At 42.1% G+C, this 24,679-nt stretch overlaps 1 protein-coding gene across 1 annotated transcript in view; it reads left to right on the top strand.

The window, feature by feature from the left end:
• abtb2b (ankyrin repeat and BTB (POZ) domain containing 2b) overlaps positions 1-24,679 on the top strand; it is a 39,577-nt gene that overhangs the window by 6,660 nt on the left and 8,238 nt on the right. The window contains exons 2-3 of the mRNA XM_086108690.1: positions 17,031-17,180; positions 20,742-20,949. Coding sequence (XP_085964816.1) covers positions 17,031-17,180; positions 20,742-20,949 — 358 coding nt within the window. The remainder of the gene's footprint in view (positions 1-17,030; positions 17,181-20,741; positions 20,950-24,679) is intronic.

The following is a 24,679-nucleotide window of genomic DNA, read 5'->3' as shown; positions in this document are numbered from 1 at the left end:
CCTCATGACGATGTGCACTTCAGAAAATGACTGGGTCATCTGTATGCTTTGGTTTTGCTTCTCTGTATGTGTTCATCTGCAGATATGAAGTCATTTCTAATCAGTGCCGAACCTGTTGACTATATACAGTAGACGGATCAGACAAAAAGGGAAGTGAAGAGGTTGGGGGGGTGGGGGTGGCACAGAGTATAAAGTGTAAGTGGAAACACATTTGTCTGACCGAGAACTGGCTGTAATAAGCCCTTGCTGTGCTCTCTGGTGAAATGTGTTGGAGTCACACTGACTCTGCTATAAGAAACTGTGACGATTGAATGCACTTGAGGGAGCGATGCAGCAGTGAGTCCGTATTATTCTCTCCAGGTTAGATTTATTTAGCTGTGTGCGGTGATCACTCTCATCTCATCCAATGCTATAAAAAGAGCACGCATTTCTGGAGGTTTATCAGCCAAGTGGGAGAAGTAATTTCTTTCCCGATTACCTGTTGATGGTTTTGTTTTTTTTAAATTAAGATCTTTGCAGTAGGGACGTTTTGTGATGCTGTCAGTCAGAGACTTCTTTGTTGAGTGGAATCAGAGAAGCAGTGTGCAAAAGCAGAACAACTCTGATGTGGTGCACTGATAAAGTAAACACACTCCTCTGAAGCAGCAGTGTTCCACACATAGCCAACTCCTTTTCTGATCCCATTTCATACAATAACATTCATTAGCATATGCTCATGTACACGTTGAGGAGGTATATGGTGACATTGATCAAATTTGATTGTATTTCCCTAAACTCCTGTGAATAACACACACACACACGCACACACACGTGTATAATCACCCCCCCCCTCACCCCATCAGCCTCAAAAAGCATTTTTTTCCCCTCTGCATTTGTGTGTATCACAGTCCCCCGATTTGCTGGTTTCCTTTATTATCAGAGTGAATAAAATTAAACTGTTTTACAAATGACCTTTTCAAAAATCTTATTCTTGTACTTGACACAATTGTTTTTGTAACCGAATTATCTTTTATTTATTTACTTTGATTTTAAATATCATGTGAAACATGTTTGTTTCCTATTATTAAACTCTTGTATAATAACACAGCCCCCCCCCCCTGATTTGTGATCTTTTTTTAAGTAGTGTTCACAGGATTTTTGCAGTACGGTATTTGTATTTCACATATTAACAAAATATCTTTATCATTAGACAAGACGCACTACTAATTGAAACCATGAAATTGTTTAGTGACACATGTGGTGATGGTAGAACAGCAGACCAGTGTAAAATATACTTTTCCTTTCTCCCCCTGCAGTCGAGTAAACAAACTTTGTTCTGGTGTGCAATGCAAACGTGAAAATGGCATAGACGAAAAGGGCAAAATTAAATGTTTTTATCTTGGAAAGTAGAGAAGGCCTATTTCTTATACCTGCTGAGTACTTTGTGGAATAATTGCAAGTTGTAGTAATAGCTTGTTTACATGAAGATTAAAGGCCATTTCCTCAGCATCTGAAAATGCTTGCAAATTGATTTTCCACTAGGAGATTTGGGGATGAGATGCAGCGAAAGAAAACACAAACAAGCATGCAGATGAGTCACATTGTTTCATGTTAACTGGTTGGTAAATATGACACTCGGCAAAGTGCCCATTATTCTTGGTAAGCTAGCTTTGTATGTACGTGTTTGGCTGTTTCAGGCATCACTGCTGTAGGCATTTCTAGTAGGTGCTTTTCCTTGGATGTTATGCTGATACTGAGATATCAGTTCTCTTTTGAGTAGATTTATATTGGTACCTCTACATTGTATGCACAGTTATTTTATGTATAGTGGATCCACTGCTATGGCCGTCGATAAGCCTCGAGAAAAAAACGAATTAAAACGGAATGATTCTGTTTGTTTTGGTACCACGGCAACTTTCGTGGAATAATGTTGGGTACCGGTACTCTTAATCTTCTGTTCTGGCTGCATACAAGGCTTACAGATGTCACACACTTGAACCTGTGCACTTCATTTTAATTACTTTTATTTCATTACTGAAACTGTCTGTAACTTTATTTGTTATGGCTCTTATTTAAATTGATATCTACATTTGTGCAAAATGATGTCGGCTGCTGTGCCTCTTCTGTTTCCCCATTTGATAATTATACAATGTACAGTACACTTCGACAGTATCAATAACAATTTTGGGATGTCCAGTGGCATACCTTGCAGTCCTGCAGAACCATTCATCTGGGTCGTTGTATTACTGCCACGTGTCCCCCTGCACAGATCCAGTTTTAAACTGTCGACATATTTTGACCACAGCTCAAGGGCTTAGAGCTGGATCACCTTGTACAAATTCTAATGCCAGATATGGCTCAAGGGACATATGAGGATGTCACAGCTCCCTTTTCGCTAACCATTTTTTCCCCCCATTGCATTCCAACCTTGGAATGCAACCTGGATCAAACAGATGCATTGTCGTTTAAGGAGCTATCCGTGCCACTATAAGATCATTGTTAAAAGATTTTTTTTTTATCATTTGTTTTCTCTTTCTGCACACACATTTATATGTGCATTACACGCACTGGAATGTGTTTTGTTTTTCAAAATGCAAATATCTGCAAGATGGCTGAGCAGTTTGTTTGAATTCTATTTGTTCAACAAGTTCTAACATTGACTGTATTAGCCAAATCACAGTGGGTTAAAGTGAGGCACCCGTAATGCAGTTGTTGTCCTGTAATGCTCTGGTACCCGGGCATTCCCAATTTCCCAAATCCCACCGGAGTTTCCCATAATTGTGTTCATGTGCTTCACTGCAAACCAGTAAGACCTCTCAGAAACAACACCTGTTGGGTCAAGGTCAACCAGATAGGCACATTATAATTAAAAGAGCCATAGCATCGCACACAGCACAATTAGAGCAAAACCATGGAGGGTACAGTAAATCTTTCCTGAATTCCGTTGTGGTGAGTGGAGGGAAGGAGCACATTGAGAGCACCTGCATGTGGAGAACATATGTGGCCACAGGAAAACAGACGTGACAGCATCGGCCAAAGCCCCGCATCACGTTGCTGATGTGCTCTGCTCCGCACATTCACCTCATGCGGTCACCTTGCTGAAACCAAAATAAACCCTTATAAACACATAACACACTGGTTACGGAATGATCATATTTTGGAGAGAGTTAGCCTCATCACCCATGTGACCTAACAAAAATTATAGTGTATTTTGTTTGGTGACTTGAGATGGACATTTCTTTGAAATGATTGTAGGGCATTTAATGTCATTGTTTGGTCTTTATGTACTGTGCATGACGCTTCGCTTTTTTTTTTTTAAATCGCTTTAATATAAAACATATCAGGCGTACTGTATTTTTTGTCTTCTGTGTCACTGCTTATGTGTGACCACGGTTTTGAAATGTGTGCTGTCCCCTGAGCCGTTTTTGCTATCGGAATTAGTTTCAGATATGGGCGGTCACATTTACCAGCTAGCTTTGACATAATCTGCCCACTGGGTTGTAGATGGGTGGAGGGAGAAGCTTGAAAAAGTACTGGCGATTCACTATGTGCTGGAATTTCACACAGTTGAAAGGGTGCCTTGTCGTTTCTCTCGTTCGGTTTCTTGTAAAACAAATAAATCATTGTCAAGATGGACATTATTTTTTTTCCTAGAAGCACATCGTCCTCTTCATCCATCCATCTATCCATTTTCCGATCCGCTTATCCTCACAAGGGTCGCGGAGGGTGCTGTAGCCTATCCCAGCTGTCTCCGGGCAGTAGGCAGGGGACACCCTGAACCGGTTGCCAGCCAATCGCAGGGCACACAGAGACGAACAACCATCCGCGCTCACACACACACCTAGGGAATATTTAGCCTGCCAGCCATGTTTTTGGATTGTGGGAGAAACCCGGATTACCCGGAGAAAACCCACACAGGCCCGGGGAGAACATGCAAACTCCACACAGGGAGGCCGGAGCTGGAATCGAACCCGGTACCTATGCACTGTGAGGTCGACGCGCTAACCACTGCATTACCAGGCCACATTATCCTCTTCAGATTCTCGTTTTTATCTAGGAACTTTACTTTCCTATCCCATATGAAGGAGATGATCCGGAAATACTTGGAGGATTGGTCCTTCCAATTGTAAACATGCTTATAATAGGAAAAGCAAAGATGAAATCGTTTAAGCCACATTTCGCACATTTCGTTACTTCTGACCTGGAGCCCTGGTTCAAATAGTTATTGTGCATCCTTAATTTTAGGACTAATATTAAAATCATTCAGTACCAGCCAATTCTGGACCAAGTCTGAAAAGACGTTTAAAAACGTCTTTGGGAGTGAATGAGTTAACTGTACAAAAAAGATGCTGTAAATCAAACAGAAGAATGTCAGAGATATGTTTTTGAGCGAGAGAAAAAGGACAGAAAAAAAACAGGCAAGCTAGAAACTTATGTTCCTCATCACGGGTGGCTAGTCAATGAAGCCAAGTAATGTACAGTATGTTCAAAGCAAAAGTAAAGATGTGACCCCATACAAAAATAACCAAAATTACAAATATCTTTCTATACTGTGTTAGTGAATTGGCAATTCCAAATCAATGATACACATTTTAACCAAAACAATGACTATGCATATGTATTTCCGAATCATTGTCGAAACATAACATAGGTAGAGTCTGTTCATTGGTTTCAAGATACTTTTTCCATTTTTGTTATCATGTTAATATTTTACATCAGCAATACTTGCTCAATGACCTCAGTTTGGAAAGGTGGAATCAAATTAAAAAATAAAAAATAAACAGTTCTGCCCTTTCCCCGGGTTTGAAAGGAATCACCTATTCATCTCTCCTCTGCCCAGTGATGTAATCGAACAAATGGTCACGGAAGGTGGCATAACGGGAAGGAGATTTGACTTTCGGAAGTGGGCTCAAGTCATATTCAAGCAGACTGATAGAATATGCAATATCTCGGATGACTTTGTGCTGGTAGTATATCTCAGAGGAAAGTAACAAGGAAGTAAGTCAGACTGCAGTTAAATTAAGCACTACTAAAGTGGCCTTCAATGCCTGTGTAGCCTTTTTTACATCAAGGATAATGGTCAGCAGCATGTTTATAGGTTGCCTCTGGATGTATGTGTGAGGTTTTTTTCATTTTATTGAACAAGTGCATTCTATTCAAGGTGTGACATGAGGTGACGTGTGCATTACACGTGAGAAGAACGTACAAGCTTTATAGCTGTGTAGCTCTCTGCTATTGCGCAAACCTAACAACAATTCCATGCTTTGTTCACTGTTAATAGTTCACTTTCGGGAAGTTCCCAAATGATTCTATTTCAGATGTCCCAACACAGCTAAGTTAGTGTGTGTATGTGTTGGCGGGGTAAAGAGAGCAGATGTGTCAGGAGTGTACGCTGGTCAGAGGGGAGGGAAGAGGTCACGCTGGAGGCCATAAATACTATAACACCCACCCAACTGGTTAACAGAGACCCCAGGCAAGCTGGAAGTGTGTCTATCATGTACAGCTGGGATACTGTAGTCGGCAGACTGGATCCAGTATACTGAGTACTGGGGTCATCACACACACACACACACACACACACACACACACACACACACACACACACACACACACACACACACACACACACACACACACACACACACAGCCCTTATTTGAAAACTTCAGCAGGTGTCTTCATGTATCTCTCTCGTTGGAATAACATTGATGCTGTCCTGAATGGACTTAGATAGCATTGTGGGTACCCACAAACAATAAAACCAAGATAGAGACACAGGCTGATAAGTAACAGACAAAGACGGAAAGGAATTCACACCATCTATATACGTACTATCAGCATTTTAACAGGCCTTCTTCCAGGATGGAGGTGGATAAGCTCTGTTTCTCAACCTCAATACGGTGTCTGTTGTGTGTGACAAAGAGAAATTGGGAAACCACCATTCCTGGTAATCACAATGGCTGGATTGATTGTTCTCATATCCACCCTTCATGCTGAGAGAAACTGGCTATCATAGAGACCATTTCTCTTGTCTTGACCTTGTGAAACGATCCCTCAGAAACATCTCTCTGCTCCCCGTCCACACTTCCCCTGTTATTATTTCCTTCCACAATGTGCACTGGTGTTGTCGCAAAGTTTAGACCATTTGTCTTGAAATGTCATGATTTCCAGCTGAGGGAGGGACCACATCGGCGTGTATAACTTTGTGGACTCTGTCTATATTGACAAATGATCTCATTGTCAATTGACAAACCCAGATTGGCTTCATTAGTTCCCCCTGGATAGGAAAACATCCATATTCCGTTCCCCAATGCCATTTTGTATACCAAATGTTCATCCTCTGAGAGGCAACTACTGTAGTATCTACCACAGTACACAATTATCACCGAAAATTATTTTTCATGTGAAGTAACAAACAGGCAGCAAAGAATTCCAAATAGGCACAGAGCAAAGTTGTGAAACTGCCTTGTGGTTCTTGGCTTTGGGAGCCTTCAGCTCTTGAAGCCTCTAATTATACCAACTGGTGATGGGAGCTACAAAGCAGGGTCAGCGATTTGCTGACTCGTGCAACGAGGTCATGTCTGTTCATGCACTGGCATGTGCTATTCCACCATCTTTTTCTTTGTATGATGTTTGTGGAATGACATTTTCAGTCTCACAATCAAATGGCAGGAAGACTGCCTTTTTCCAAACTGTTGTTCCCCTTCTGCCGTCTGCCTTCTCTCCTGAGTTCATCTCGTCACTCATCTGGCTGCACTCTTTCAGGCCTTCAGTGGCCAAGGCTCAGCCATTGACTTCCGGCACGATGCCGCCGCTGCCTGGAAGGCTCTTACACAGCTGGGGAAGGCATCATTATCCACACATAAACACAGGCCGATTTTAGATATACAGTGCGCAGTAATCTGAGGGTTCTTGTTGTGAAGGCAGCTGCAGGGCCTATTGAAGTGAGGAGTGAGAATCTTACCAGGTAAGTCTGTTAATTATCACCCTGTGCTTTTTCTGGAAGCCCCTTAAACTTTAAAGGCGAAAGGGAAACATGTTGCCAAGGTAGGGAAACTATGCAAAATCTGATATCTTGGAACGCGATTGCATGAAATTTCCAATGAGTCTTTCCTATCTGCTTAACCCTTCCTGGTCACATGGTTTCCTGAGCAATAAAATGAGTTCCAGTGTTCCAGCTGAAAATTTTAGAAGAGTCAGAATGAAAATTAATATACTGTATAGGAAATAAACTGTGCCCAACCGTGTAGGCCAGTATGACCGCAGAAGAGCGCCTGAATGAAGTGAGTGATGACTGCAACAAATGCTCCGCTGTCGTCATTAAGCCCAGAAAGAGCCAGCAGTGGGAAAAGAAGAATGAAAACACACTTGTCACTCAACGTGCCCTCTGTTTGTACAGGAGCCATGTGACCGTGTGTTCGTATAGTCCTCTGCACAATCTGTTATGCATGCACCCATTAAAAACTGCGCCACTCCTTTTTGCTCAGTGTTCAGGTTCCTCTGGGTAGGATAAAAGTTGGTCAGTTCAAGTGTGTGTGCGTGTGTGTGTGTGGCAGGATGTGGTTTGTTGCACCTCTCACTGCCCTTGATTTTCTAATGATTCTTATGGTGGTTAGCACAGAGACTCAGCATGTATTAGTCAAGAGTGTGTTCAGTGTGCTGCTGAAAAATATGTCAACTTTTCCATGTTCTTTCATTCTGTGTTCAATACGGGCCAGCTTAAGTGGTGTGTGTGGCCATGATGGATCAGCACTTCCCCCTCAAGCTTTAATTATTTCTGTCCAGGGTGAACTTGACAATATACAATGTAGCCTTTCTACAATTTTTAGTGTGTGTCCGTGTGCCAGGGCGTACATTTCTTTGTTTTTGAAAGAGATTTACTCTCAGCAATTATTTAACCACTGCGGCTTTGGCGAGCATTGCGGGAAGTGCTGGTTCAAGCAAATGTTCCCATATTCAGGAAGAAATGCATTAACACAAAAATACACAGAGCTCTCATCTTTTCAAGGGCACATGGTTTGACATCCCGTACAACTCTTGTTGAGATAAACAATTTTGGCTTTCGAGTTAAAACAAACATGGGGAGCGAGCGCAGATGGAGACAGGTAGCACTTGGAGCTTCTTTCTTGTGTCATCTGTGCTCTTTGATGGATGCTTTCATTCTGCTGATGGAGTATTCAGTGGGTGGTCCACAGATCACTTGTGGCAAGGGGTTGCACAGTACACTAGTGATCGAACACGGAGAAACAGGCAGGGTTACACACACACACACACACACACACACACACACACACACACACACACACACACACACACACACACGCGCTAAGAAGAAGCGAACGGAGATTAACCCTCCCTAAAGTTTTTATGATGACATTATGAAGTATTTGAATTACAAACGTGTGTTGAGCCCTTGGAAGGACAACTGCTAGGAGTACACAGCAACAAACAGCAGCCCTTGTGTACATACAGTATGCACACCCACGTACCCTTCCTCAGTTGGTTTGTGAGCTTATGTAAAGGAGAGGAGCCAAGATGGCAGGTACCAGAGAGGCTGAGATTCTTTCCCGCTACTAAAACTTTGACTAACCATAGATTCATGCTGGTCATAACTAGCTCACGGTAAACATTTATTTAGGCAGTCGATACACTCAGCAAGCAGAATCCATCACACAGAACATTTTTGAAACCCATCTCCTGCATGCCAAGTCAGCACGGAAGGCCATTAAAATCCTCATGATACATTTTCACCCGTGAGCACTTCTCTCCTTTGTGTCTTTGTTGTTTCAGTGTTACGTCTTCCTTCTCTTTCATTGTGCTTCACAATCAAGTCCAGACGTTCACATTTCCGTAGGAAGCTCATTGAAGGGACAGTGATAATTTTACCAATCTTGTTTTGGATGAAGACTTCAATGTTTTTGCAACCACTAAGAGCCCACGTGTGTACTTGTATGTGTTTTGCTCGTAGAAGTGTGATATGATGCAAAAAATCAATCAACCGAGAGTTTTTTCCCTTCACATGTTGAGTGATGAATCAATTAAAGTCCAGCTTTCCCTCCATCCATTTAGTTTCTTCGCTTATCCTTTTCGGTGTCACAGAGAAGCTGGAGCCTACTGGGTGGAAGTGGGGCTTATGCATGACAATCAATAACACACTTTCCACTACCACTGCAACTGTTGGTGTGATTTTTTTTTTTTTTTTTAGTATGGGTGCTGTGTGAGACAATAGGGCTTTCTCAACACTTTATTGTGTGTGTTGAGTTGAAGTCATCGACACATGCCACTTAATTTTCTCAGAGTAGGCTCCCATCAATGTGTTTTTATGTGTGCTCGATGTGATGGTTTTAGGGGCAGGGTGGGACAAATCTGCTTAGAGCACACTCCCTTTTAGCAGGCTCCTTTAGACGTGTGGAAACACCCCCGTCTGTTATGTGTGGGTGTGGGTGTAGGTGAGGGTCAGGGGTGAGCTCTAAAACCCCTGAAGTGTCAGATGGGTGTTGCAGGCTGTTGAATGAGGGGGACACCTACTACATCTCCTATACACAACCAGGTCATTCACTGTCTGTCTCTCTCACCCCCCCCCCCCCCACACACACACACACGTATATATACAACAAAGAGTTGTACATTGCTGTTGTCAGCCACACTGAAAGGTCCATGTGATTTGTGCATTGGATGACACCATAGTGACCAGTGCATAAGTGGGGTACATTTTTATGTCTGAGTCTGGGTGGTCCATTTTCTCATAACCACTGTTATGGTTTCTTTCACGTTCCTTCAGTGGCATTGATGTCCAGACAAATTATCGGAGGTACCCTGCCCACCCTGTTGACCTAACCAATGTTATGACGTTTGTTCATCTCTTGTTATTGTGTGCTTTTTTCCCAGTGCACAATGTTTTTGTTAACAATGGCATTGTGACGTATAGACGGACTGGCCCCATTTGTTATAGTAGACAAAAAAAAAAACACGATGCGTTTCTGTGAAATATTGCACATTCACCCCATTAGATGACCTGTGATCTATTTATAAATTACAAAAGCCACCCAGTCTCCTTCTTTTAAACCCACAGTAGTGCTGAGGAGTATGTTTGATTGTATGAATGGACAAGCCCATGTACGACCCTTTTTCTGGGGGTTCTTTACCGCTCTGGAGCGAAAATGGTTCCAAATATTCTGAGAGTAGGACAGAAAAGAAGAGCTATTTAAAAAAGGTGAGTCATAATCCTTACACAGGACCCTCAAGCCTCCACCAGACCCAGTAACCGTAGTTTCTTTTCCTCATTTGACTCAGGGTGTTGTGCGTCATGATTTTGCCATCTACGGTGTGCCCAACATTGGAATGTTAATCAGCAAAAAGCTGCTTTAGATTTGCAAAAGCGATTTTGGGTCTCAGTTCTTTGAAACATCAAATTCTGAGACCTCATCCAAACCGCTCCCTGGTTTATGGGAACGAAAGCAGAACAGCCGAGTTTATAACTGTGAAAGTTGGACAGGATTGATTGTGTTGCGCTTTGAGTTGATCTTTGTGAACTGATTTCCCACATCAGGGAAATAAAGGGCATGTGCTAAGTCACCTGTCCTACCACGCCAATACTGAATTTCAAGGAAGCGAGTGCAAGAAATGGATGGAAATAGAATCTGATGCAATGAGGCTGCAGTGTTCGTCTGTTGTTTCTGTTGATGATCAGGCTAAGAGGAGTGGATCACTGACAGAATGGGAACAATTTGTTCAAAATCCACTTCACAAACAAAAGACGCCCTTTGTGCCTACCCCACAGATGACTAGAGCATAGCTTGTTCATGAAAGCCCACATCACATAACAGACTCTTGTGGCCAGTAAGGTGTATTCTTGAAGTAGACTTAAAAGGTGCATACTTTCATGATTAAATTTTCTTGTCAGTTATTTTCCATTTTAATTGTGTTTTTGTTGGTAGAGCTCAGCTCTTGGCGGCATGTTGGGATGATGACATCATCTCACCAATAAAAGCGGATTGTTATGAGAGTGGCTTTGAGGTTGAATGTGTGTGTGTGCTTTTGCGACTGTTGGGTGGTTGTAATAGTCACCATACTTTGTCATGACAGGAAACAAACCCAGCCTTGATGTTAATGTATATTTTTATCCCCATTTTCCAGACAATAAACTAACTAAACCTATACAACTATATGATCGATGCCATGTGAAGTGGTATCACATATGGAAACAGGGACTCTTGTATGTGACCAGATAGCCACAGGCGCCGCATTTGCCCCGGAATGTAAACTGTACAAAACATGATTAGAGAGAAAAAGAGGGGGACCCAGAAGTCTGGAAGAAGGAGAAAGTAGGAGCTTGAGGAAGGGATTTTGAAGTCATGTTTAGGATTAGGGTTAGTTGCTCTGAGGAGCTTAGATGATATTTTTCAGGACTGTGGGAAACCAAAGCCAGGCATGGCAAATCCAATCCCTTCCTGCATGTGCGCATGCGTACGTGTGGGCATGTGTGTACAGTTATTTGTTTTTTTGTAACTGGCTGATATGTTACATTTGGCCGAATTGAACTCACTTTATACCCTCCCCAATTAATCATGGGGGATATCCTCTGTTTAATTTGTTTTAATTCTGATCACATCATGGAGTAAGGTTTGGGCCAATAAAATGGCAACTGAGCTTCTTCATGCTTGAAAATGTTCACGTGTAACTCATTTCTTTAGCTGATATATTTTAAAATGTCATTTATTGAACTCCAGATACTGCTGGTTTTATTTGGATGTGCACGCCTGTCTGCAGTCCAAGTGAAATAAAGTAACAAATTCAGTATGGCTAACTTTGAGATACATTGTCAATGTGTCACTTCTTCAACCATTCTAGCGCCACCACTGCCAATTGTAGTCCTCATTTTAGCATTCTTATTTACTGCACAGTGGAGGGAACAATTTTGGAGTTCAAAGAATGGCTAATAGTGGTTTATGCTCATCATGTCAGCATACTATAAAAATATATGTAAAAAAAAAAACATTGACATGTTTTTTGTAATGATGATTAAATGTGATTTGATGTTGATATTTTAATGTGGCTGATCCTTTTTTTTAAACAATTTTAATTTCAACTTAAAACAATTTAACTACAATGTAATGCTTTATAAATCAATGAAATTCGTATTTGAAACAATTGAGGTCAGCTGTCTCCCAACAACCATTAGATTTTCTCACATTTCCCCTTCAGAAAATGTATCGCGCACCCCTCACAGTATGGGGCTGTGTGGTCAGTTGATTTGGCACAGTTCTCTAGAGCAGCGATCTGGCTTTTGATCCCCAACCTTGTTTGCACCACGGGTACGTTCCACCTCGACCATGAAGTCCACCAGCTCAATGCGTGTCTTTGCAGGGAAGATTCTTGTGTCACAGGCTCGTGGCTGAAGTCAACTGAAGTAAGAAAGGAACAGTCAATTTGTGATTCCATTGATTGAGTTCACATCCCCCCAAAAATGCTTGAACACTTGACATTTCCATTGCTCATGCACACTATAAATGTGGACATATGTGCTTATGATTCCATGAATTCCAATTTATGAGCCACCCTTTTCGTATTTGCAATCAGTATTTCTTTACCATTTATTTTTCAGCTTCCTGTTAATTTATATCATTCTGTGATTGGCAATGTGAGTAGGTGATTTGGGGATCGATGATAAGGTTACTTGTGTGTTAAGCTTCAGCTGCGGACCACCTCTGACCCACGGCCCATGTCACTCGAGTTGTCCGAGGACACTGTGCAGACCTCGTATCATCCTCATCTTTCACTCATTTGCCATGAGCGTGTGTACAAGACAAAAAGGGGGAGTGTAAAGATGTCTGCCATTTCAATCCAAACTGTAAGTGTACTGGTATTCATGAATGCTTGAATGATTCTCTGTATCCAGAAAGGGAGGTTTAGTTTGTCGACATGCTTACTTTTCAAACGGATGATTATTTTTAGCCCAAACACTAATAGACCACGTAGGCTTCTTAAATGCCCCGCTATCCCATTTCAAGTCTGTTTAGATAAGGATCATAAGGAAGACCCACCAGGCCAAGTAAACACTTTTTTTTACCCTACATGGTGAATCATTCTCTGTACAACTGTGTAGTTGAAGCAAAATGAATAGTGCTACTTCATGGATCCCACATGTCACCACACACAGAACATAACCGCATTACACCATCCATTTGTTTACACTCTTCAAATGTGCCTCCAATCAACGATTTGATGAGAGGACAGACTGATAAAATGGATGACATTGAAAATGTAGGAAACAGATGGTCGGAGCCTTTATTGATGAGAAAAGTCAAGTGTGCTCGTGTTGATATGAGTATTTTCTCTTGTGGAACGCCAAGGATGTCAGGTCATGGTGGGATGGAAGCACGAATAACAACCCTGCTAAACATTGTGCTATTGAGAGATTTTCCATTCTCCAAAATCCAGCTTTCACCCAGGAGCAAGCTAAAAGCCTCCTTGTCCTAAGTAACTGCCCCATTTGCGCTAGGGGAAGTGACTTTGAAGCCCTCTTTTCCTGCCTCTCTGATCCACCCTGTAGTGAATGAAGAGGCTGTTCGGGTTGCAAGACAGACAGTTGTGTGTTTGTACACACACACACACACACACCCACACACACACACACGCGCGTGCGCAAGCGAACGACCATACACACATGCATTCTTTGAGCCTTATTTCATCCATACATTCTTTGTGGTAGACAAAACAATTTGGCAAACATCGGTTGGTCCAAGGATGTTCAGCACTTGCGTCAGAACTGAGCAGAACATGAATTCAAAGAGTCAAGGTCAAAACGAAATAAAATTCAATCCACATTGAAATTTTAACTGTAAATTTGACAGAAGTCACCAAGTGTCCTTCTTTATATTGCTTTATTCCATTTGAAATCCAAAATATGGCTCCGTAAAAACATTGAGCCAAATCAAAACATAAACCCATGTAGCGTTTATGCAGTTTGCTAGAAAATACTGTGAACTACAGAAATGTACTGCATGTTTTTCAGCGACAGTTTGATGGCTTGGGCACGACCATGATTTGTGGTATGTTTGAGCTATGGTTTGAAGCCATGATTCCCACATGGCATTTTGAGGGTGAACCTCAATAATGAAACCATAAGAGCCACTGAGGTTCACCGTCTTGTGTATCACAGACTTCTGTTTGTTGATGCTCCTGGAACAGAGGTGGAAGGGGAGAGAGGCTCTGCTTGAAGTGTAAACTTCCCATCAGGTCCAGATGACGCACGCTCTGCTTTTGTGGTTAACCAAGGGTGGGACTGTGGGAGAATATGATAGACGGTACCTCCTAGTACTTTATTTTACTATTCAGGACCATCATTTTCTCTTATCCTATCACAAGAGTGTCTGTCTTTCCAGCATCTCCTATATTTTGTTCTTCTACTTCTTCCTTTCATAACTTTGCTGCTGTGAATTGAGAATTTCTCCATTGCAAGACTAATAAAGGATTTATTATCTTATCTTAAAAGGGCATCATGTCATTCATGCACACATCCAAAATCACATTTTAATTTTACACACACTTTTGATAGTTTCCATTAAGCATCAATGCTAAGTCATCTCTTTCAAAACAATACGATTTTAATATGATATTACATTTCATACATCTAATGAAAGGGTTCAGCAGTTTGGAAGTGTCGGCTGTGCATGAGCAGTATTCTCATTAAATCAGTCTACAACTGAAAGCGCAGAGTTAAAGAAGCATTTTAGAGGTGCAAATGCTCCAGTAAGATGTATTTGTGCTTGTTGCTGAAATGTGCAACAAACAAACAAACAAATAAATAAATAATTCACGTCACAGAAGAGAAGTACAAACATTCTCAGTATTTGATGTTGTTTTGTGCACAGGAAAGCGTTTTTATTTTTTGTCTGACTGACATGTTCTTTGTGATGGTAGCGCTCTGCAAGAGACGGACGGGCTTTTCCTTTGTTTTGGAACGGGGAGTCAGCACATACGTACGTTGGATTGTGCACAGAAAGTGCGAGAAAGAGACACACAAAGAGCTGAGGGCAACACTTGTGTAGGAGGCCTTTTTCCATTAGTCAGTGTTACTCCGACAGACTTTACATCAGTCTGACTCAATCTGACTGTATCGAATTGGCCAACACTTAACATTTTATGAACTTTTTGTGATTGGCTGTAGTGCCTTAATTTACCGATCAAAGTCATGACGTCATTGATCATCTCTCAGAATTGTTTGACTTCAACTGTAGTGTTTCCCACGTAAACATTTACCTGTGGTGGGTCGCCACAAATGAATTTTCCCCCACGTATAGATTTTGGCGCTACCTGTCAAAATGTAAACATTGCGTCAACTTTATTTGACTTAAACAGACTTGTTTCTCCATCTTGTGATTGGTTCGGTGAACAGTAACCAACAGAGGAGACAGAACCGGGAAGCCTGGCTGTTCGCTGTTTAGCGCCCCGACATCTTAGATGTGACAGGAAGAGGGGAAAAACAACCTCAGACAAACATTTGTTTTGGGAACAGGTCATCAACAATTTCTCACAGCCTTGAAAGTCTTGTGGCTCTCAATGACTTAAATCAGCCGAATCCTCCAACTAACCAAAACCGCATCCACTTGGCGATTGAGTTCGGTCAACGCATGAATCCAAATGTTGAAACCTGATTGTGTGAATCCTAATTAAAACATTCATATGTCTTTGAAATAAGTACTATACTGACGATTACAAAGGACTACTTACGACGGACTGTCCAACACTGAAGATTGCACCAGGTAGCAATATGGCCAGTACCCAATCCACTTTAGCTCACATTGACCTTTTTATGGAGAAATACTAATGGTGGAGGTTGTCTACAGTTGACACAGAATTGCAACTTAAGGATGTCATGGTTGTTGATGAGTAGGTGTGTGATAGAGCAGGGTATTTTGTATTCGGTCATTAAACCAAATGAACAATGAAACGAACACCATGAGCATGACTTCACTTTGAGAGAGTAGCACAATGCAACGCATTTCCCAACAATTCAACATGACTGCTTACTAACACATGCTGCTGATGTCAAAAGTTCCTTAAAATTGTCTAGCTTGCTCTTCCTCATGATCTCTGACTCACACGTTTTTGTTCACTCTGACATCAGTATATTACAAAACCTCATTATATGACAAATATGAACATTGTTGCAAATGTCACAGGAACAGTGCCACAGGACTTGATTGCATTGTAGTGTTTCAATTTGTAACCCTGCATTTAAAAAAAGTTGACCTGCTACTTTCAAAATAATTGGTCTGTTTGTTTAAAAAAAACCTTCCTGAGGAGGGCAAACAGCTGCCGCAGTTTTGCGACAACCCGATTAAACAATGTTCATACGATTTCAATTCAGACAAAAAGCTGCCACAGGGGGTGCATTCGTATAATCAAATAAAGAGACGAAGGTAACCCATGCTCTAGTTCATTTTAAAAGATCTACTTTCTAAGATTGCATATACCCCTTTTGTTGGGGAGAGGATAACAGCAATTAAAGCATTTCATATGAGAAGGGAATCCCGTTATGATCCCGACCCTCATTTCAGCATATCCAAGGAGCGCGGTATGATAATTAAATCTTTTTTGTTATTCCACTGCCATGAATGCTATGTATAACCTCATGAGAACCAGTCCATTCCCACCACTGGCTCACAGTAGTAATTGTTTAGGGATTTCGGAGTATTACGATTGTCTCGTAAAATGAAACTGCAAATCCTACATATTGTTTTGCGTATTAGTTTGGTTCATTTGTTTGGATCTTAATGTTAACAAAAGTTTGAGTGTGTGTGCTAAGATGCTGGCCTATTTGACTCCGTCAGTGCCGTTCCACGAAATAAATAGATCCCAGACACACCTTTGATTGTCCTCATCTCCTGTGATCAAGGTGTGAAAATGGCTGTTTTTCTGAAAGTTATCGTCGCTCGTAGCGGTGTGGTTACGCATACTATAATAATAATTGCTTGATGACATTTGTTTGCTTTTCTCAAAATGATTGAGCCATCATCCATTCCTTTTCTTCCTGTTTTCCCCGTCATAGGTGTTTTGTCACTGCCGGCCCATTTCAGTCCCTACACCGAGAATCATCAGACATCCGTCGACAGCAGGGAGGATGCCTATGCCCAACTGGAGCTCAGGACGCTGGAACAGTCACTCCTAGCTACCTGTGTGGGCAGCATCTCTGAACTCAGTAAGTCATGTCTACGTAGCAAACTGATCCTCTTTGAAGTTGAGCATAGACATATTGCAAAGCAGTGAAAATGTGACCAGCTATTATTTCATGTGTCTTACATGCTGAACATTGTAAAGGGCTGGACCCAGGAAAGAAAGGAAGTCTTTGATCTGAAAGATGATACTATCACATGCAACTTTTTCTATTGCTGTGTACGCCTCTATTTCTGACTTACCACGGCCGTGCTACATTGCAGATTTCTTGGTGTGGAGTGTATCTACATATCTATCGTGGATATTTCTATTATATTGTTGTAAGAACACTATATAAATCAAGATGTATTGTATTTTATTGTATTGCACACATTTGCGGTTTATTGCGATTATTTTTTATTGCAATGCCCTCACATCTGGGAAAGGAGAGCCGCAGTTGCCAATGCACTTTACAGCCATTTATTGAATGCCAGGAGAATAGTCCAACACAAACACAACTACACTCATGCAGGAGCTGTTGTCCGCTACAGCTCACGCCGAAATACTCACACGCTGACTTACGACATCATATGCCAATCCACCAGGCACTGCCTCTTAAAGGCACATATCTAACACATACTGTAGATATATACTGTACACTTACAATGTGTTTAATAGTGTGTTCTAAAATGCTTACATTTGTTTAAATGCTGGAGAGAAGAGTCAGAATGGGTGTTTCTATTGTTTTTTTTTTTAATAAGGTTTCTGTATTTTGTGGATTTTCACTTATTAGCAGTGGGTCTGGAATATATCCCTCGGCACGTTTTTAGAAAAAGCATCATGCTAGATCAATCTGTTGGTGATCTCAGTCATGCTCTGAATATGCCGATCCTCTTGGAAGCCTCGCTCCACATGTATCATCCGAGAAGTACGTACACATCAAGTCATAAATGTACTCGATTTTACATGGGGTTTGCCACGCGACAGGGAATGAAAGTGGGCTTGAAGTATTTCAAAGTTCTATTGAAAGAGTCATCCAACTGCAGGAACAAACAGGGTTGATGGAAGGTCGAGAAGGATTGTTTATGTACTGGATAAATGAACATTTTGGTCTTGGTAAAGGATGGAGAAAGCTTGTTGTGAAAGGGGGAGAGCAATCGGGTCATAGAAGTCGGTGTCGGTGCAAGTGCAGTTTATGTTTCCCCACCCAAACGAGGTAACACTTTGGCACTTGTTCCTCAAGCACAAGGCCACGTTCATACACCACCGCCGTTAGCCGGACATTAAGAACGTGAACACACGCTCTGTAACACACAAACACACAGTCTTTCTCCCACTTGCTCAGTGGGCTCTTTGTGCCACACCACTCTAGTGGTATGAATACGAGCTGCGTTGGGCAGGACTGGCATGCTTCACACCATTTCATGCCTACAAAGACAAACAGACAGACAGGCAACGTGTTCACCGATATCTGTACACAACAAAAATAAAGGAGGAATTTGAGGCCATGTAGACCAAACAGACACGGCAGTATCTGTACTCGACTGCTCAGTCCTGTTGGATCTTCTTTACAGTGGGTTTGGCATACTTAAAGAAGATGGAATCTGGATGGCAGGATTTCAGCAAAATTTACAAAAGTCCACTTTCAAAGTTGGACCGAACATTTAAATATTTCTAAATATTTTAGCTGCAATTCAGTGGTGCCCCAAAAAATAGTTTTACGCTACAGCTCCTCAATTGAGTACGACACACTTCTCAATCTTTGCACATTTTCAGCAGTTGTGTTCAAACATGTCCATCCATCCATCCATTTTCCGAACCGCTTGATTCTTACTAGGGTCGCGGGGGGTGCTGGAGCCTATCCCAGCTGTCTTCGGGCAGTAGGCGGGGGACACCCTGAATCGGTTGCCAGCCAATCGCAGGGCACACAGAGACAAACAACCATCCACACTCACAATCACACCTAGGGACAATTTCAGAGAGTTCAATCCGCCTGCCACGCATGTTTTTGGAATGTGGGAGGAAACCGGAGTACCCGGAGAAAACCCACGCAGGCCCGGGGAGAACATGCAAACTCCACACAGTGAGGCCGGAGCTGGAATTGAACCCGGTACCTCTGCACTGTGAAGTCGATGTGCTAACCACTGGACTACCGGGCCGCCCAAAGTAACTGTTTGGTCTTGTATTTTCACACATCACTGAGCGGGGTTTGAACCGGGGTTGCCTGGACGGAAAGCCAGTGTGCATACCTCTACACCACCAGTGACTGTAGTTCAAACATGTATGATATATATTTTTTAAAAATCTTGAAAGTAAGTAATATAGCAAATCCAGAATGCAATTTTGGTAATTATGTTGAATGAGAAGAAGAAAAAAGACATTTTCTAAATCTACGTTTGGAAACTGTATTTTGTGCCCCAGTAACCTCACAGAGGTTGAGAACGAATCTCATATGTAAGAGTGAAATACACCTTTTCATATGCATCTGACCCCTGACAGCTACTTTAGACCCCTGGACACAATATGGGCTGTAAAGCCGGAGAGAGGCTCTCCGTCTTGGGTCTGAATTCCGAGGAGACCTCCTGGGTCGAATGCTGTTGATGGTTAACACAAAAGGAGGCCCTTCAGCTTGAAGTGTGGGCCGTTTAGCTGGGCTAACGCTATCTAACCAAAACCCTTTAACGTGCCCCTATACACTGGACAACCCCCCAAAGCCCCAACCCCTGGGCTCCCCTACTCATGCTAATTGGCTTAGAAATTAGCCCTGCGGTAGTCCGACTAAATGAGTGCAACATCATACCAAGTTCAAATGGGCCTGTTTTATTCAGCCTTGTTCTTTCTCCCCCCGCTCCACAAGTGCCCCCTCCTCATCTCCTTCCTTTGATGGCTGATAGTCTGGCCTCTGCTCTTTTCATCCAAAGCTCAAGCGAAAGCTCTCCAGGATAACAGCATCCCAAGCGTTTCCTGCTAAATTAAGATTTCTGTCATTCTGTTTGCGGATGTAAAGTTACGCTCGAGGGGTTAACTCGCTCTTTATTGCGAAAACTGCCAACTCTATGCACACTTGCAGGATGAACCCATTCAAACACTGTGTTTCCCATTTCAAATGTTCACATTTTGAGTGATACTAATGTATCTCAATGTGTTCCACATTCACGAAAGTAATTTACTAACACTCTTGATAGTATAAGTGGAATACTGTATCGTGATTATGTACCGTCATGTCACATTCAGCACACACTTTGTTGGGGCCGGTGATCGATTTATCTGTTCCAGTACTGTATTAACTTCTTCAAGGATTAAAGATAAATGACGATTGAACCTTGCCCCTGGCTGTGCTTACCGCTAACGCCGCCGCTAAAGATAGATACTGCATTGGTGCGAGATTAATCAGAGTAGGGGTGTTAAATGTATTTAATTCCGGTTAGATTGGAAACCGACAAGGTTTACACTGATATCGAGTGTCCGTTCCTGCCATGTGTTAAGGTCCTGAACAACATTGTCCCAGTATAGCTTTGCTGAAAAAGTAACCTTTATTCTGCTTAAGACCATAACTGTACATCTTCTCAATCATGTGATGTCATCATGTCCAATTACTGTTTTCCAGGTGACCTGGTATCCCGTGCAATGCACCACATGCAACGCCTGAGCTCAGTGCGTCCGGGTCTCAGTCCTGCCCGCCATTCACGCCCGCAGTCTGTGTCCTGGTCGCCTGACGCCCTCCATACCCTCTACTACTTTCTGCGATGCCCGCAAATGGAGTCAATGGAGAATCCCAATTTAGACCCCCCGCGTATGGCACTAAGCAAAGAGAGGTGAGAGCTTTCATTTCTTAACGTCAGATCACAGCTACAGTGCAATTCAGGCTTCTTTCAATCAATTGCTGTAAATGTCTTGTAGCTGCAGAGTACTTTTTATCTCTTAATCCTTGTGTGAAATCTACACTTCAAAAGGTTTTCTGAGGGTAAATTACAGGTAAGCAATGATATCAAGGTGTTACTGTTGATGTTATAGCTGGACGAACTGCATCTTACAGGTCAAATTAAGTCTAAAACTACTGTTTCTTGAGGATTTTTCCGAGATGCTAATAGCATCTAAATCTATTAGGTATGCCTGAGGAGATTGTTTGACTTTGCGGAATAATTATCGTTATAGTTTAGTGTTTTCACAGTGCTGAGAGTTCATTTATTTGTTATTGTTTTGTCGTCGTCACTTAAATAAAAAGAAGTGTGGCTCTAATGACATAACTTTATGTGCAGTCAGTAAAAGTAACTGGACTTCATACAACTGAGTGTGCCTTATAAAATGACTACATGTGTGGGCATCCCAATACAGCTGTGTGATACACTTTGAAAGTAGAGGTGACTTAAACCATTTGTCATGTGTAAAGGCTGCCAGACCTGAGTCCTCTTCAGACATTTTCATGAGGTGCGGGTAGATTTTGATGAGGATATGGCAAATATGGCATCATCCATGTTAAACTTTTGTGACTAAATCAGCTATCACACATAAATCTGTCCAATAAGCCAGCCTGCTCCCACGAGTGCAAGTAATGATGACCAAACGCAGTGCTAGTGAGCAAAGGCACCTCATTGCTGATCGAGGAAAACATTCCCGCTTCACTTGGACTTCTCTTGGCATGTGCTAGCAAACGTTGATTTTTTTTTTTTTTTTATATGTTAGGTGTATTATTAGCTTGGTTTGTATGCACAGAAGGAAGCCAGTCTATATTTTGTGACATCTGCTTCATTCACTTAGTGCTTGTGACGTTGGCATAGAGGGCAGAGCGGCCCAGGTGAGGGGGCACAGCAGGGCATGGTTGCTTGTGATTACAATCCGAGCGCATGATGCAGACGATTGCCCCGTTCAACTTCAGTGGCTGCCTTAATGGAATCTTTCCTGGAAACCCCCAAACCACCAAATCTGTGTGGGCCACATCATCAAGTATTATGCGGGGAGCCTTCTAATTGCAGAATCATTATAGAAATGCAGAATCATTATAGAAATGGGAGAGACTTTTCTTAGAACTGGAATCATAGCTAGTTTACTACACATCATATTGTGTCTCCCTTTTTTTTCTGGATTCACTTAGCTACTTCCAATCAGTAATGATGAAGTCACATGCATTAGTCATTAATTAATTCAGCTTGAATGCACGATTGTTTAGGATTGCATTGCATTTGATCACATTTCTTAGTTTTTGTTGTGGAATAAGTTAAAAGTGCAAATCACTCAACCACACTTTTGAGATCTCTCCTCCACATACTACACCCTCTTCCGCCCTTTCAATGCAGTGGGTTCAGGGGAGCCGAAGGATAGATGCGGTGCAGCGATAAGATGTTAATGATGTATCATTGCAAGATATCAGATAGCGTTACAGTCCTATGGTTTCCTTACACGAGTAATCATATTCTAAATCAGTCGGTAAACATGACCATTTACAGCGCTCGGTGGGGCCCTGCATGCGGAACTCATTGAAAGTTGCTTCAAACGAAGACTTCAGTGTACTCGAGCCATTTCGGTCGGTGTAGTGTGTGCCGGTACCTCCTGATGAGTAAAGTATCTGAACTTTTCAAACAAAGCTGAAGAAAATTAGTAGCCTGTCAATTTATAGCGAGCCAGGTTGTAGTGAAGAAGGCGGCGTGACTTGGAGCTAATATTTCTCTTTAAACAAGTGGGTGTACTCTATCCTGCTGGTCTCCGTATGAAGCCTGAGCACATTGGGTCAGTCAGCTAGCCAGCAAGGCTATCCGGTTTCACTGTTAACAGGCACCCACACTTTAATGTTGCAACGACTTTCGACAAAGCTGGGTTTTGTGTTTCATCCTGTAGGGCATAACACAGACCTGAAGTCAGATTTGGGCTTTTAATACTAAAGAAAGTAGAGGCAGATATAGAGATAATGACATGTTTTGGGTTTTTTTTTTGTTTGTTTTTTTTACAATGGATGCATGAGAGCAGCAGCTATAATGGTCGATCAGGGGTAGAAGATAATACATTACACACACACTTACATCCTCTGCTCCTACCGATGGAGTGCGTTACTTTTATGCACTCCCTACACACTTGCACTCACAGCCACACGCTAAATTATCAGTTGACAAAATCAATCCAATTCAACGGATACATCAAGTATTCTGAATGCTATCCATTGCCTTTGCATTAGTCCTTCCACAGTGTCTCTATGTCTTCTGCTGATGCTCTGCCTTTTTGGATGCCCTGTGGCTATTTGGAGGACAGACAATTGTGCGTGATTGTACAGACGGCCGATACATGTTGAGAGCATCCTATTAAAAGAGGTTTGACAGTGAATTCTGGGTGTGTTCTGCTCTGCGTCTCTTCCCTGGAAAAATGACTTTTTTTATCACTCTCCACCAACGGCACGATAAGCAAAAGGACCACCCACCCCCGTTTCTTAATATAGACATGCAGCACCTGCCTCCTGGCCATTTCCCCAGCACTTGAGACAATCCCCGCAGGCTCCCAACACCCCGTTTGACCATCCATCTCTTCCTAATCCTACTCCTGCCACTTGCCTGACCGTTAACATTACAGCTTGGATAAGCTATAAATGAGCTAAATGAAAGACATTTAAGCCTTTAAATGCACCTTGTGGGAAACGAACGGCATTACTCTCCCCCTTGCTGACAGAAATGGCCTTCAGCAATAGCTTCTTACCGCATACCATCAATGTTCTGAGAAGGTTGACTGGCTAAAAATGCTTTACATCGCATATGCTGTGAATCGGGAATTTCTCCATTGCGAGACTAATAAAGGTTTTCTTATATTATTAATGGATAATATCACCGAGAAGATCAAATGCATAGTAACTGTAATGGTGTTTTCTGCACAGCAGTGACACATGCAATCCAATTCTCATGCTTTTATCTCCACCTGTATTCATTGTATGCATTGGGGGTTCTTCGCATCTCCCTAAAAGAAAACTGAAGCTGTTGCTGTGAATGACATCCCAGTAGGGGTAATGCATCTTAGTGAGCCATGATAACACTGTTCAAACAATGATTAGCATTCTGTCTGTCTGCTTAGCCAGATCAAAAGCAAACAAGAGGTTCTCACGGTGTTGGCCATTGTTCAATTGTTCAAACAGGCACAAGATGGGGGTGAGGGGGCAGGGGGGTGGCGTACAGAGCAGAAGGGACTGATAAAAAACAACAAGACAAGACATGGTAAATTCCTAAAGCGATTAGAAGAAGTACGAGGGAGAGAAACAAAGGGCAGAGGTGATGAGTCAATCAACCGATCCGAATGAGTACATTCCATAGCATCCTTTTCTACTCTTGTGTATTCTTGTATTTCTCTGTGATCAAAGTGACTTTTGTCAACTGCTGTCAGCTCTGGATCCTTTTTTTTTCTTCTATCAGATCTATTTGTATACTTGAAATTCTTTTTTTAGTCGCAGTTGATTCTCTTTGCTATGTCATTGGCGTCTGTTAGAGTCATGTGTTTTGAATCTATGGTGACTTCAAAGGTGAACGGTAAATGCGTGACTGTGCGTGTCTGCTGTATGGGAGGAAACAGAAGCTG

This window comes from Hippocampus guttulatus, chromosome 4, assembly GCF_054856545.1.
Source record: "Hippocampus guttulatus isolate MCC_2025c chromosome 4, RoL_Hgut_1.0, whole genome shotgun sequence".
NCBI lineage: Eukaryota > Metazoa > Chordata > Actinopteri > Syngnathiformes > Syngnathidae > Hippocampus > Hippocampus guttulatus.
This window is presented reverse-complemented; position numbering and strand designations above follow the sequence as displayed.